At 45.8% G+C, this 14671-nt stretch overlaps 3 protein-coding genes across 4 annotated transcripts; all 3 read right to left on the bottom strand.

The window, feature by feature from the left end:
- Positions 1-2449: 2449 nt before the first annotated feature.
- Positions 2450-4767, bottom strand: LOC124708089 (cytochrome b5-like). Its single transcript, XM_047239775.1, has 3 exons — positions 4503-4767; positions 2965-3031; positions 2450-2872 (listed from the first exon to the last, which is right to left on the bottom strand). Exons 1-3 carry the CDS (start codon positions 4581-4583, stop codon positions 2616-2618), a joined length of 405 nt encoding a protein of 134 aa, XP_047095731.1. The 5' UTR covers positions 4584-4767; the 3' UTR covers positions 2450-2615.
- A 1767-nt stretch (positions 4768-6534) lies between these two features.
- On the bottom strand, positions 6535-8619 carry LOC124708216 (cysteine protease XCP1-like). 2 transcript variants are annotated; one of them, XM_047239903.1, is made up of 3 exons: positions 8347-8619; positions 7133-8239; positions 6535-6932 (listed from the first exon to the last, which is right to left on the bottom strand). In XM_047239903.1, exons 2-3 carry the CDS (start codon positions 7973-7975, stop codon positions 6711-6713), a joined length of 1065 nt encoding a protein of 354 aa, XP_047095859.1. In that variant the 5' UTR covers positions 7976-8239; positions 8347-8619; the 3' UTR covers positions 6535-6710. The 2 variants fall into 2 exon arrangements, with proteins under 2 accessions (XP_047095859.1, XP_047095860.1); XM_047239904.1 differs by having other exon boundaries at positions 7133-8619.
- Positions 8620-8881: 262 nt separating this feature from the next.
- On the bottom strand, positions 8882-10770 carry LOC124708217 (general transcription and DNA repair factor IIH subunit TFB5-like). The gene is made up of 3 exons (XM_047239905.1): positions 10711-10770; positions 9481-9546; positions 8882-9381 (listed from the first exon to the last, which is right to left on the bottom strand). The coding sequence occupies exons 2-3, from the start codon at positions 9513-9515 to the stop codon at positions 9204-9206; spliced, it is 213 nt and encodes a 70-aa protein (XP_047095861.1). The 5' UTR covers positions 9516-9546; positions 10711-10770; the 3' UTR covers positions 8882-9203.
- Between the last annotated feature and the right edge of the window lie 3901 nt (positions 10771-14671).

Here is a 14671-nt window from a genome sequence, read left to right as displayed (position 1 = left end):
GTTGGCTCCAGTGGTGCTAGCCTTGATCTTCCCACGGAAATCTCCTCCTTCAAGAACCTTGACTTCAAGGGTGGCCTCCACTGCGTCTTGGACAATTGTGTATTGCACCTTCGCACCGCTGAGCCAGGTATGAAAGGTTGTGCTTGCAAACTTTGTCTTCTCTTGATGGTTTTAGCTCTACTAATCACACGGCCATCGATACTTTCAAGCCCCTTGCCGAGCCTTCTGTCCATGTATTCTTCATCGCCATCCTTGATGTTGAGATTTATCGCGAGGTATACAAAATCAACCAGCACGAGTCCTCGGTCTGGGCCAGTGAGGATCAAGGATGTGTCCTCCGATTCGATCCGTTGGGGATCATCTATGCGGCGGCGGAAGATAGGAACGCACTTGTAGTCGATATTGTCTCTCGTGATGATGGTGCCGTAGATGTCGAGCGGGTAGCCTACGTCCGAGGAGACAATCTTCACGGATAGGATGTTCACCGAGTCTTCCAGCCCGAACATTTCTTCGTACTGGCTGTCCGTGTACCGCATTGCACAAATAGGTGCTGTGATGAAAAAATAAAACCAACATCTATCAAAATTATTAGTGTGCCCGTGAGGGATTTGATAAACTGAGAGGCTACATGGTAAAGGATTATTCGATAAAGACATGGTAAAAGATGAAAGACCAATGTTTGTGCATAGACTTTTGTGAGTCCGTTGCCTTATATACTTAGCAAATGATATTTGAACTACATCAAGCAACAATATTTTGTTTGTAAAACATAGATGAAACTAATTGTTTCAAAAATATGAGACTAATTAACGGCAGCTCATGGACAGAATCAGTATTTTTTTTTCAAACGATCCACCAGGAGGTTCGAATTTCATTACCAAAGAGATAACGAAATACAACGCGAGTAACTGAGAGCATCCTAGGCAGGTGCAACCAAAAACAAAAGGAAACCGCCGCCTACTGCTAGCATTTTAAGGGAGCAAGGAAGACTAGAGTTCTTTTTACAACGCAACAACCGACTGAACGAACTCAACACATGGAGCATCGGCGCAGATTCAGCTGGATTAAAACATTGAGATAAGTATGTATACTTGCGCGCAGAGAAACATGGAGAAAAGAGTCAAATCGACCGGTTGTGAACTTGTGACAGCCTACTTGAAAATTACAATAGACCGATTTATATATGCACATAATCAGGTTGAAGTGCATATAGATCGATCAACATATGTATACTTGCAGAGGAACATGGAGAAAGGAGTCAAATCGACCGGTTGTGACAGCCTACATGAAAATTACTATAAACCGATTGACGCAAATAATCAGGTAGCAGTAAACTGCATGTAGATCGATCAACGTACGTACTACGCGCTGCGCATGTCGAAGATGGAGAAATCCCAGGGAAAAAACGGGGTGTAAACCTTGAGCTCCTTCTTGGGACTGAACCCAACCCAACGATGGAGTCCATGATGGACTGGTGCGCCAGCACTATGCAATCATGGAACATGAATAATCGTGGCAGGAGTGCAATGCAGATTTGCCCTAATTCGAGCCAAAAAAGAAACAGGTAGAGACGATGAAAACAGAGGCTACTTACAGAGGCTACTTACACTCCTCGTCAATGTCGAAGACCGAGAAATCTCTGAGGAAGAACCTTGTGTAGACCTCGTGCCCCTTCTTGGGGTCGTACTCACGGATGGAGTCCCTGACGGCTTGGCTCGCCGAGCATCTCCGCTGGGTCTCCTCCTCCTTCCGCGCCTTCTCCTCTTCCTCCCGCCGCCGCCTCTCCCTTTCCGCCACCGCCCAGGCCATCTCCTTCTCCTCGTCATACAGTAAGGGCTCAATGAATCCGAAGTCCTCCTCCTCCTCTGCAGATGCCATGATGAATCTAAGTGCGTCGGCGCCGCCGCAGAGACCAGCCAAAGTCACCGAGTCGCGGAGTAAAAGGAAAAAAAAAACAGCAGCGCGTCTCGTACGCGACTCGATCGTCCAGGCCCGGTCATTACCATCCGATCGTACATATATATTTTATTTATTTTTTGATAAAGCGATCCGTACATATATAGTTGCAGCCTTGCACCCTGAAGCAGACATCGATCGACCTGCTCTCAAGAAGTTCTGCTTTTTCCCTTCCTTTCTCAAAATTATGGCAACCTGCAATCTATGACACACTTTGTTCAAAAAATTTGAAGCACTCTGTACTTTTTTTTGACGAAAAGGGGAGACCCTGTTCTGACCATGGCTGAACTTTGTTCAGACAAATGAAAGAACACTTCGTTCGGTTGGAATGATAATTCGAGAATCTATATGAACAGGACAGAGCTTGGTCCAATGAAACAGTAGAACTTATCAGCAAATGTAAATTCATTGGTGAGCTTGATGAATATTTAGTACCCAAATTTGAAGTTGCTTAGCAGAACCGTCAATAACAAATATATAGAAGAACTACTTGTTTGAGTCCAATCAATTTAACTTTCACCACAAAACTCTCGTCAAGGTTCAACCCAACTCAAGACACAGCCACAGTTTACATCGCAACAAATTCATCACGCAGTATACTACTAACTTATTCCAACACCTTCAATTTAGCTTTCCCGATAACAACAGCACCCGGCCAATTAAGAAGACTCAGACTTGGTGTACATCCTGACGGCAACGGCCAGGCCAAGGATGGCCAGGGGGACGAGGAACTGGAGGATTTTGATGATGAACTCGGGGGTCTTGTCCTGGTTGTAGTGTGGCTGCTTCGGTGCAGTGTACTTCGTTGTGGCAGGTATCGTGGCCGCATCGATGTCACCGATGTAGTACTCGTCCAGCATGGCACGAGCGGTGGTGCTGTGTCCGACATCCTCGAAGTCATCGGTTGCGTCCTTTGCTGTAAAAACAAGGGTTCATGCCAGTTAACACTATTCGACCAAATCAAAATTTCAAAGCATCTGTAATCAGCGCAAGGCAAGCATGGCGTACCAGTTGAGGACAACAGGACATCGTCACCTCCAGGGTGGTCCTCCAAAAACTTCGTCACATCATATACCTAGACAATAGAACAAGATGTTGGTCATGTTTTTTTTTTCAATTCAAGGTACTCCCTCCGATTCATATTAATTGACTTCAATATGGATGTATCTAGAACTAAAATGTGTCTAGATACATCCATAGTAGAGTCAATTAATATGAACCGGAGGGAGTATTAAATTTGTGAGCATTCTAGCATTAGTGGAAGAGCATTGCCACATTGCTCCTGTAATGTAAATCATGTTCAGAAGAAAGCAGCCTTCAAAGTGAATAAAAGCGAAATGATCTACCTTTGTGAATTGATGTTATCTGAACCAAACCATCAGGTCTTTAAAAGAAAAAGATAAATATTTTACAAGGTTTATATCAAATACCAAAATATGTGGAATTTACCTTACACTACACAGCTTCCTATGGTTTGAATTTGAAAAAATGATTCTTTTTTGCTACAACAAATGCTAAGGAACTTGCTTTTCACAGATGCACATGGACAAAGGGTAATTAAAAAATCTTTTGTATCCTCTTCTGCAAAGGCACTGTTTGCAGAAGAGGATACAAAAGATCCTCGTGGATAAAGAGCACTTGATAAACATTGATAGTATCTGAAGCCAAGACACCTAGATGGTTCTTGTCGCAAGGCAGAGAGCTTTTGGATGCATAGAACAACAACCACAAAGACCGTTGACTCAACATAGATTAATACGATATTTAGCCGATAATTAGAATGCTGATCCATCAGCAGATGTATAAAACAAGATGTGGCTTTACCATGTCGGTATCGTCCTCCTGAAGGCACGGTATGCCGTCAAGCAGATGGACACTAATGTAGTAGGCCAGGCAACAAGTTCGAGTAATTCAACTCAGCTATGGCCTGGGCTGGCATTCAACTCTTGCTGATGAATATGGTTCCCCTATTTTTTCTACAACGATAACTACTGTTGAATAGGACAACAATTTATGCCCAGAATTGCAGGTGGAAAACTGGAACCAATGTTGACAAATGCAATTACTCTTGAGAAAAGATAATGTCTTCAGTTGGCGTTGGCAGGCAAGGTAGGATATGGTGTAGTACTAGTAGTAATCACTGGTAAGTTAGCCTCTTTTTTCTTCTACAAAGGGCCATCATAACACTTGAGAACCAAACAGGCAAATTCTTCTTTCAGTACAAGGCAGTAATACAGCGAATCTGAAGACAGCCGGAACCAAAAAGACGAACTTTTTTGTGTGTGCGTCTCCGAGGTAGGGCAGGATCAAGCAACAACAAGTCTGCAAAGGTAATGGGCACGCGATTCACCCCAACACAGCAGCTACCTATAAGTCGCAACTAAACCCGAGAGAGCAATCGGCCGGAGGGATCCGTGAGCGGGCGGCGGATCCGGCGGGAGGGCCGGCCAGATCTGCCAGACCCTGGAGCCTAGTCGGTACCGCACCGGCACGGGATCGGAAAGAAAGAAAGAGGGGGCGGGGAGAGGAGACCCGTGCGTGCATACCTTGCCGGCGATGACGAGCCAGCAGTCGTCCTTGGTGTTGTGCTTGGAGACCTCCGCCAGGGTGAGCGCCTCCTTGGCCATCTTCTTGCTCTGGTTCGTGGAGGCCGCAGATCCCAAGCTGATGCTGCTACTGCTACCTGAGGCTGAGGTGGGGGAGGTGTGCGATGTGAATCTGGCAGGGTGTGGGATCCGGGGATCCGATCCGATCGCGTGTGTCCTTCTTAAATCGCGGGGACGGAGGCGCTCGGCGACGGAAGTCTCTTGGCACCAACCACAGAGTCCAACCGCGGACAGAGTTTCTTCTTCTCCGGGTTCCGTTCCGTCTCCACCACCTACCCCACCCGGACTCCTCCGTGCGGCGGGTGGGACCGGCCTGTCAGACAAACAGTAAGTCAACGATGTTATGTGTAAAAAAAAGAGATAATTTTGCTACATGACATTTTTAAAAAAAATCGTGCGTTTGCAAGTTCAATTGTGTCTTTGGCAGATAACAATACTACAATTTTGTGCCACATTGTCAAAATACATGGCACGGCTAAATACAGAAAGATTGACATTTTTGTATGGGATGCCAAACAATGTGTCAAGTTTTTCAGTTTGGGCAATGTTGTGTGTGCGTGGTACCTAGCAAAGACATATCAGACGGTGTTTTTTTGACAAATATAAAGAGTGGAGACCACATGCCCTCTGATACACTAATAGGATGTAAATGGGTCAGATTGGATCGAACTGTGTTGTTATCATATCTTATACCACCGATGGATCCAGAGCGGATCGAATAATGACCATTACGGAATCAAATCCGGAGAATATGAGACCGCAAATTAAGAACGTAAAACGGAGCAGGCTTGGAACAAAAATTAATCAGACGTGTACGCGCATAAATAGGTCCGCAAACCATCAAACCAAAAAAATAATTGATTAAACGAGTTGAACAAAACACTTGATGTTTCATATCAAAATCGGATAAAATCCATCGGATGATCCTAAATAATTTTAGGGTACGGATATCCGAGTGCTATTTGGCATGCCGTATCCGGTGTCAAGTTTGGAATCGGATATCATTATCCGTCGATTTTTCTTCAAGACGGTTATGGATTCTCTAAAATAGATACAGAAACTAATTCGGTGTAAAAAATATCCTATATATCCATTAACCACTACCCACACCACACACGACGTCTAGCCAAAACCGGAGCCTCTACATCTACTATGATGAAATCACACACACACGCGCGCAGCTGAGAGAACACAACAAATGGCTGCCCTGACTTTGAAGGGGCCAAACAATGTATCAGTTCAAAGTGGAACTCTGAAATTTCATTAGTTGTTAATCTTGACTGCTTGCTACTTTCCCACCTGTAGGATTGGTCATCATCATCTGATAAAGTGCCTCATTTAAGCTTCATTGATGTGTGGAAAGGTATGGGAGGTTTGGCCCTTAATTAGTTGGAGCAAAGTACACCTACCCGAGCGCCGACATGTTAGACTACAAGAGCATGAATATGGTCCGGTGCATGAATGTACTTTGGAGGAGTAGCAGGTTGTACATGATGGATGGTCCATGAGGAGAAAATGGTAAAATGTGTCAAAGTACATCGCAGACCCGTCCCAGGCATGCTAGCTACTGCAGCTGTAAATGAGGTCACAAAAAAATTCTTGTTAATTAAGAGCAGTGCCAATGGTAAGAAAATTGCATTGTGCAATTTCATGTTGACATATCTCCATGAATTTGTTTCAGTTATTGTGCTAGTGATGAAGGATGGGGATGGATCGAGCAGTACAGGTACAGTAGGTTAGCGGTGGTAGGTCGTTCTTTTAATACTATAACAGAATCTTCTAGACCAACTACTTCCCGTAAAGTTAGTTCAACACTTTGTTCATGCAGCATTGTGTCTGGTCTTTGCCGAAACGAGATGTTGAATTATGACTTGGGTTCCAGTTTTCACACTCACACTTACCTCTGAAGTTTCAGACATACGCCACACAACATAAATCACGCAGACACGAAGCCAACAATTTGAACAGGAACTTGAAAGGAAATTTTTATTATTTCATCCATCGAGCCGTCATTTCAACCGAATTGAAAGAAAACTGTTGAGGGAAACACAAAGTAAAAGGAAGGGAAATGCAGAGTAGGAACAACTCTGAAGGACGGCTGAGACTTTCAGTCCTCTGGATGCAGCATATTTGAGCTTGGGTAGTCGATCAGTTGTCCTTGGTCGGGTAGGAGGCCATCTTGTTGATGCCGCAGAGGCCCTCGCCCTTGCCGGTGCCCCTCTTCATCCTGATGTACCCCTTCTCACCCCACTTGTCGCCCCACGAGTTCTTCACCACGATGTAGTCGTGGCCCTTCCCCTTGTCTGACCCGTACCCAACCGCCGCCACACCATGGTCCAGCTGCGCGCCGCAAGGACCGTCGTAAACTCCCTATGTCAGCAAAGAAAATGTTTCAGATTAGAAGTCAGTTCAGACATGCTTCAGACTAAATGTTAGTCCAAATACTATCACAAACACTAAAAAGGTGAAAATTCAAAATGTAATCTGACATGAGTATGACACCTGGGGCCAGATGACTGTAGTGACAAGTGACAGATGAGTTGGATGGTGTTTTTCAAATGGATGCTTACCCCACTGTAGAACTGGAAGTGCCTGCCGGATGCCTCGATGGCGACGGAGATGGGCTGGTGGGCGAGCGCCTTGATCAGGGACTGCTCGTCGTTGGCCGGGACGTCCTCGTAGCCGCTGATCGCCACCGCCTCAGACTCGCTCTTCTTGCCGTCGCCGCAGCTGCCTTCCTCCATGAGGTAAGGGTAGGCCTCCTCGGTGTGGAGCCCGCCGCTGGAGGCGATGTAGGAGAATGCGTAGTCCATCATGCCACCGTTGCAGCCGTTGTTGCCGTCGACGCTGCAGTCGATGAGCTCCTGCTCCGACAGGGCCGTCAGGTTGCCGGTGACAATGGCGTTGATACCCTCCACCGCCGCCACCGTTGAGAAGGCCCAGCAGCTGCCGCACTGCCCCTGGTTCTTCACGTCCGTGACCGCGCCCTTCTTCCTCCAGTCGACCGACTTGGGCAGGTCACCGGCGTTGATGTCCTCGTACCTGAAGCTTCGGCTGCTGCTGCTCCGACGAGCCGGAGGAGGGCTGAGGCCGAGGTAGGCGGCCTTGAATTCCTCGTGGGTGAGGTCAGCGAACTCGTTGAGGCCCAGCCAGTAGCTGGTCACCTCCCGGTTGATCTCGTCGATGTGCTTCAGGTTGTCCTTGAACACCTCGAACCGGTGCAGCTTCTCCTCGAAGCTCGCGTACGCCTTCTGGTGCTTGGCTAGCCACCTCTCGAACAGCTCGACGATCCTGTCGTGGGAGGACAGGTCCTCCTCCGAGTACCCGACGATGGAGAACTCGCTGTTGCGGGCCACGCAGGCGCCGACAACGCAGAGGAGAAGAGCAAGGGAGAGCTTCATTGGGTGAGCCATGGCTGATTGATACCAGGAATGGAAGTGTTGGTTGCAAGATGGAGGAGAGGATGCAGTGTATTTGTAGCCTCAGTCTCGGCATGGGATTGAATTGCTTCGAAGCAAAGGCAATGGAGAAAAGATAGAGGCACTGCCTGCCATTGCCATTGAGTGTTTTGTTAAATCATGCCAAGGCTTCAAGCTTTGATCTCTGACGGCTAGACTTTGCTTCCAAGCATGTTGTATGCTGGGTGCAGCGTGAGCATCTCTTTCTGTTTGTGGTGCCTGCAAAAAGTTCAGAGATCTTAGTGCCTGTGAACCTCACTGAAAGCAAAAAATCTAGGTTGCATATATCTGAAGTCTCAACTGGAGAAGGAAACTATACATGCTACCTGATGGATGAACTATCAGTATCAAGAGATTTTCATGTGTCATTGCCATGTTAAGGCTTCTTGCCTCTGCTAGCTGCACATAGCAAGGTACAATGTCACCAGTATTTTTTCACCAGATTGCCGAACATAGGAAAATACAGTAGTTTCTGGGTTTGTTCACTATATTGTTTCAGAACAGTAGCTGTGTTCCTTTTCTTTATAAAATAGGTGAACTTTTTAAAAAAGTTGTAAGGAATGTTATCTCCTGGTGACCCCACTTGCTACTTGGAGTAAAAGAGGGGCATCAAGTTCATGATGGTGTGTCATGTGCATGGTTCATTCTGTGAAAATACTAGTTCCTCTTTGCAGACCAGACAAATAAAATTAAAAAAAAAGATATATCTACAAAGATGTTTAAGATAAATTTGAGTTTACTGCTTTTAGCTACAAAAGAACATTTCTTTGAAATGATATTAGGAATTCTAACACAATAATATTTTTCCTAATTCATTTTAATAGTTTTTTAATACGGGGCTGATAATTTTGGTACATGCAATTTCAACAAAGCTTCTACTTTGTTTACTCTATTTAGAGCCCTCATAATAAGTTCTCAGAACATCTTGAGAACAGGATTACATAAAAAAGTGGCACTGTATTCTCCGCACATTATCAAAATCAGCACCACAAAATATATTATCTCATAAAGGCACTCAGAAGACAAATAATACTCAATACTCTGCGGTAACTACAGAACTATCGTTCCAGAACGTCACGAGAGAAACATGATTTTCAGCATGTAACCACTCCACTATGTCAACTACAGGTGTAGGCATCACTGGATGGAGTTTGAAGATCAAAGCAGTGTAAAAGATGGCCCTTCAAGTTGGTTTCTCGTAGCTGTTCTGGTCTCTGAACTCTGCTATCTTGCTTCTGATATACTCTCCCATATGAGGCTGGATAAACATGTGCGTCGGGTCAAGAATGTGCACGATGAACCTCTCCGATGCGGGCATTGAAGCATTCAGATTGACAATGAACTGTGCCATCGGTACATCGCTGGAAAAAAAAAAGCGATAAACCAGTGGATCATCTGGAACTGCAAAGATATGGTAACAGGAATAAAATGGTGGAACCCATTGGGGTTTATGAGCTTACCAGGAGATGAACAACCCCTTGATTGCATTAACCATCTTTTGTGTGCTCAGGACAGTAAAATATTACCTGCTTGGCAAATAACACAGCCATGTCATTTGCAATACTGATGTTACTGGAACATCTACCAACAATCTGATACTTATCATGTAAATCTCTACGGTCACAATGGGTGAGCGTTCATTAATCAAAAGGGACAAAGACTAAATGGTCTAGGAACAGTGTGCCCAAAACACTAATCACTGGTCTTTCTTTTTTTATATGTCTCTGAACAAATGCTGACTGTCCATATCTTCAGTGTTCATATAGGGAACTAGCAGATGGGAAAAAAGAATCCAACATGTGGAAAAGTTTAAGGGAACAATCTTTAAGAAAAAAACATGGCTGGTAATATGTCAGTGGTGCTATTTGGAAAAGGCAACAGTTTGGACAGAAAAATATAACCAGCATGGGATGGATAAGATGAACTGAAGAAACTTTAGTATTACACGTAAATGAACTGCACAGCCCTCAAAAGTTTAATTGGTGCGAGCAATATCTGGGAGAGAGTATAGTTAAGGACATGCTATCAGTACCGGCAAAATATCTATGGATGGCAAGTGTGAACCAAATCCAATCAGGTTAAGCGTGGAGTGAACAAGATTTTCAGAGTACTATCTAAGTGAATTCCATACCTCAATGACAATAACACATGTTAACTTACAAAATTAACATTTCCTACATTAGGTACAAAATAGGAAACCCACCTAGTGGATGGGTTTCCAAAATACGAAGTTCCCCAGAAAATATCTTTGGAGGGCAAGCATCAAACAATTCTATAGAAAAATGGATCAGATTATGTGCGAAGTGAACAAGATTTTCCGAGTAACATCTAAGTGAGCAGCACAGTCAATGACCACTCCAAATTGCACGGCTCCAAACAAAATATTTACATTCTTCAGCTTGGATTTAAATTGTTCATGTGCAGTTGCTACTGTTCCACTGTGCTGCTAAACTGCGATGTGTTCGTTCCAATAAGCGTTTGTCCGAAAAGAGGTTATGTTCCAATTACCACAATTCCACGGTTCACGCGAAAATAATTATTTTTATCTTCAAAACAACCGATCGGGTCCACGTCCCCAGCACATGATGAGGAAATCCATCACCTCTTCAGGTAAACAAGGCGTACCTAATTGACCCACCGGACTAGTAAAGATGAAAGAGGGAGAGGAAAGCGGGGAAGCAGGGGCGTACCCTGATGATGTGGTCTCGGCGGCGCGCGGGCAGAAGGAGATCCGGCGGCTGCGGCGGCGGCGTCTGGCTGGAGGCAGGCAGGCAGCAAACCGCCGTCGAAGTACCCGGGTCTCAGGATCCGAAAGGTGGAAGAAGAGAAGAAAAGGCCTACGGTTCGGCCCTGAACAAGACCCAGTCCGAGGAGGCCCACTAATTGAGCCCGTCTGGCCTAGGGCCCAAAGCACTCCGGTTTCAGAATGAATTCTGAAATATCAAATCACTGATTTCTACTGAATCTGAAACTACCATTGTGCGGATGCCGGCCGGAGGTGGCGGAGGTGAGGTGTCGGAGTAGTTAGCCTAGGTTAGGTTTGGAGCTGAAGCCTGGTTTCTCGGCCAGATCCAGTGTGGGCCGTGGCTGGTGGTGCTCCTCGCTGCTCCGGCGGTCGAAGCTCAGGGCGCCTCCACCTCGACTAGTCTCCGTAATAAGGCCACCGTCGTCTCCATCAAGATCCTCTTGCCGCCTCTTCTCCCGCTCCTGGCCGGCCTTGGTGGCGAGGGGGATTGGTTTGAAGTTGCCGGCAAGAGCTTGATCTAGAGGTGGCAGGGGCTGTTTGCCGTTCCGGTGATGTGGCGCGGCACCAGGCGGCCCGTCGCCGGCGGCCTCCCTCCAGATCCATGGAGGATCTTGGACTGGAGCTTGTCGATGGCACCGCCCTTCGATAAGGCGCCTAGGATTCATCGGCAGGGGAGAAGGTTGTCTCCTTGCCTCCTTGGCCGGCCATGGTGGCGGGGGAGGTGTGTAAGGATGTAAACTGCTTGGTTCCCTTCTGGCCTGGCCGGCCGTGGAGGTGAGGGGCCGGAGGTGCTCTGCAGTTGTTCTTCTCCCTCTTGCTGCTGACGATGTTCTCGTCGCTGACGCCTCTCTTTCTCGCTGCAACAAGCCCCGTGGTGGTGGTTGAGTAGCGGGAGTCAATTGTTGCCGGCGGAAGTATCATCCAGGAGCTCCTCTCCGACGTGTTTTCTGCGCGTCGGACCAAACGACAGTAGGGCTGTCGCTCTGATGATGCTCTGCTCCGCCAATGGTACTTCCTGTGCTTCGTCGCCAAGTGGCTAGTTCCCCGGCGATGAAGTCGCAGTCTGCTGGCCGGAGCTTGATCTGGAGGAGGATCTTTGGAGGACTTGATCGCGTTTCTAAGTTTCCTCTAGGGTCCTCTTTGTTATTTTCATAGACTCATCTGTAATTTGTTTCCAGATTATCAATAGCAGCTTTTGTCGGCTGTTCTCACCCGACGACCTTGTTCAAAATAAAAAAACTCAGCGGGAGTAGCAATGGGCAAAAACATAAATTGGAACCTTGTACTCTCACCTTTCTGGTGGTATTCTTCTTCTTAATTTAATTATAACATGCATTTTTCTTGCATGGTTAAAAAAATCAATTGGGACAGTTTTTTTTTGAACTGGAACATGTCTATTCCATTAAACTGGCTCAGTTAACTCACTGGCCACCAATTCACTTACAATGTTTGGTACGGTCTCCAACCATTGGAGCCTAGGCATAGTCTGATTAGCACCTGACGCTGCTAATGCATGGCCTACTTTATTACAAATTCTTGAACAGTAAGAAACTTTGAAAGAACTAAAGTTTAACAACATAAAAGAACGAATCTCTCGGAATAGAACTCCTTCTGGCGCTAAATCGTGCTCAGAACCATTTATTGCGTTTGCAAGATTGAGGCAATCCGTCTCAACATGAACATGTCCCATTCCCCAGTCAGAAGCAGCTTGGACAGCTTCCAAACACGCAGTGGCTTCCGTCTGCAATGCTGACCCTGCATACATAATTCTCCCAGCACCAGCCCCTCTTGCTACTCCATGGTGGTCTCGTGCAACAAAACCCCATCCTCCTTGTCTTGTAATTGTGGTGAACTAATCTGATAGCAGGGTTTTTTTTTTTTTTTTTTTGCATTGGGGAAGTTGTAGAAGAGCACCACGATAGGTACGCACCACTATCCACACCATCCATTTGTCATGGTGCTCCCTCATAACTTTTCTTTTGCGAGATGGTTTTTTCGATGCAGGGGATTGGGAACACATACACCCTCACTTATTTTAGACACCACAATCTTCTGATGAAGCCTTGCGGGATGTCTTATTGTGTGCATTACAATTTCTAAATGGTAGTGATTATAGATCATGTTTCGCTCATGAGCAAACACCATATGCAGTTGTCATACTGGAACAGAGTTGGGACAAGATGAGCAAACACCATATATATCTCGAGACCCTCGCAACTTCCACATGTAAATATGTACAAACTAATAATTATATCAAACAAAACAGATTAATTTTGTAGTCCCTGAGCAGCTCTCTAGAAAACATATTAAATGCAAGGAAAATGAGATTAGTACTGGTAAAAGAACACCCTAGCTGGATCATCTATCGCAGGACAACAGTGGTGGTCTTTTTGGACCGGTCTCGGGTTTCCCTCAGAAGGTCCCCAAATCTTGGCTTGCCGCCGTAATGGCGAGCCGGCTTCTTCGGCGTCTTCAGACCTGCGCCTGCTGCTCCATTGAGCACAAGAACGACATCCCACATAGATGGTCGGTCAGCTGGGTCCTCCTGGACGCATAACAGGGCTATGTGCGCGCACCTCGTCATTTGCTTCATTCGGCGAGGATTCTCGTCACATAGCGAAGGGTGAACCAGATTCTCCACTGCCTTCTCCATGAATACCATGTCCCATGCCTGCACGGACCACATGAAAATGTTATCCTAAGATTGTCATATAAATGTCTGCTTTTCATGGTATGCATTCCACCTCACGTATAGAACATATTGTGCAGTTCAGTCAAATAAGTGGACTAGAAATCACAAAAAATTATACTCGAGTATTTAGGTTCCCATGAATAGCACGAAAAGCCACAAGAAAGAAACCCCTATCGTTGCCCTCGAGGAAGCGCAAGGAAAAGATTGGTGTTGATGCTAATTAGGGTTTTATAATCTTGCAGGTACCGCCATCAGACTGACACAAATGAGTTTTCCCCTAGGAATAAAATTAGAGCCTCCTTGTACAGACTAAGCACGCATTGGTCAACTTACATATTCATGAAGGCTCAAGTAACTCCTTTCCCTGATCGAATATGACGTGCAATTCCTTTTTCCAGTTAGCATCTCAAGAAGCAGGCTACCAAAGCTGAACACGTCCGTCTTGCCCGAGAAAACACCTTTATTCGAATATTCGGGAGCCATGTAACCACTGGAAAAGTTATGTTGCTTGTTAATTTACTGTATAAGCGGACATATAAAAAGCATAAATATGTAAATCCAGCTTCTTACTGTGTTCCTGCAATCACGTCTGCATTGTGACTCTTGTCGGGAGGACACGCTCTTGCTGTGCCAAAATCAGAAATCTTGGGATTCATTTGAGAATCCAACAAGATATTGCTGGGCTTGAGATCCCTGTGGATAATATCTAGCCCCGAGTGCAAGTGAAGATAAACGACTCCCTGAGCTATACCTTCAATTATCGCGAACAACCTATCCCAGCTTAGAGACCCCCGGTTTCTCGTTCCTGAAATGTGAATGTTTAACAGATTGATTTTTTTTTTCCGAAAGCCTCATCATCAAAGTAATGCATACGAGCAAGACATACATTGCAAAACTCAAAGCCACACACAACACCTATAAACCCAACAATAGGTGAGAAAAATGTTGGAATTGATCTCACAGGATAACAAACTGTGAGGAAAAGCAGGGAGACAAAGTCCTCCCTCACGTACATGCCTTGATCGGAGGCATCTAACGCAACTAACTGGTTTTGGTCCCTGTCCCCTGGCCCTACACATATAAAAGAGGAGGAAAGCCCCTTTGGGGACACACACACGTACGGGTCAAAAACCCAATACTCCTAACTAACCGATCCTAAAACGAGGGCCAAGGGGATCAGAAGACTATCACCACCGCCAGCCATGGCCAGTGC

This window comes from Lolium rigidum, chromosome 4 (genome assembly GCF_022539505.1).
Source record: "Lolium rigidum isolate FL_2022 chromosome 4, APGP_CSIRO_Lrig_0.1, whole genome shotgun sequence".
Taxonomy (NCBI): domain Eukaryota; kingdom Viridiplantae; phylum Streptophyta; class Magnoliopsida; order Poales; family Poaceae; genus Lolium; species Lolium rigidum.
The sequence above is the reverse complement of the archived record's forward strand: the minus strand, read 5'-3'. Positions and strand labels throughout refer to the sequence as shown.

What these genes read in the sequence shown, in the direction of transcription:
- LOC124708216 (XM_047239904.1), bottom strand. Translation starts at nt 7,975, where the DNA reads ATGGCTCACCCAATGAAGCTCTCCCTTGCTCTTCTCCTCTGCGTTGTC. An exon ending in ACTTCCAGTTCTACAGTGGG is followed by an intron (nt 6,933 to 7,132) that starts GTAAGCATCCAT and finishes TTGCTGACATAG; the next exon opens with GGAGTTTACGACGGTCCTTG.
- LOC124708217 (XM_047239905.1), bottom strand. Translation starts at nt 9,515, where the DNA reads ATGGTTAATGCAATCAAGGGGTTGTTCATCTCCTG. An exon ending in AAGGGGTTGTTCATCTCCTG is followed by an intron (nt 9,382 to 9,480) that starts GTAAGCTCATAA and finishes TTTTTTTTCCAG; the next exon opens with CGATGTACCGATGGCACAGT.
- LOC124708089 (XM_047239775.1), bottom strand. Translation starts at nt 4,583, where the DNA reads ATGGCCAAGGAGGCGCTCACCCTGGCGGAGGTCTCCAAGCACAACACC. An exon ending in GGCTCGTCATCGCCGGCAAG is followed by an intron (nt 3,032 to 4,502) that starts GTATGCACGCAC and finishes TCTATTGTCTAG; the next exon opens with GTATATGATGTGACGAAGTT. An exon ending in TGTCCTGTTGTCCTCAACTG is followed by an intron (nt 2,873 to 2,964) that starts GTACGCCATGCT and finishes TTGTTTTTACAG; the next exon opens with CAAAGGACGCAACCGATGAC.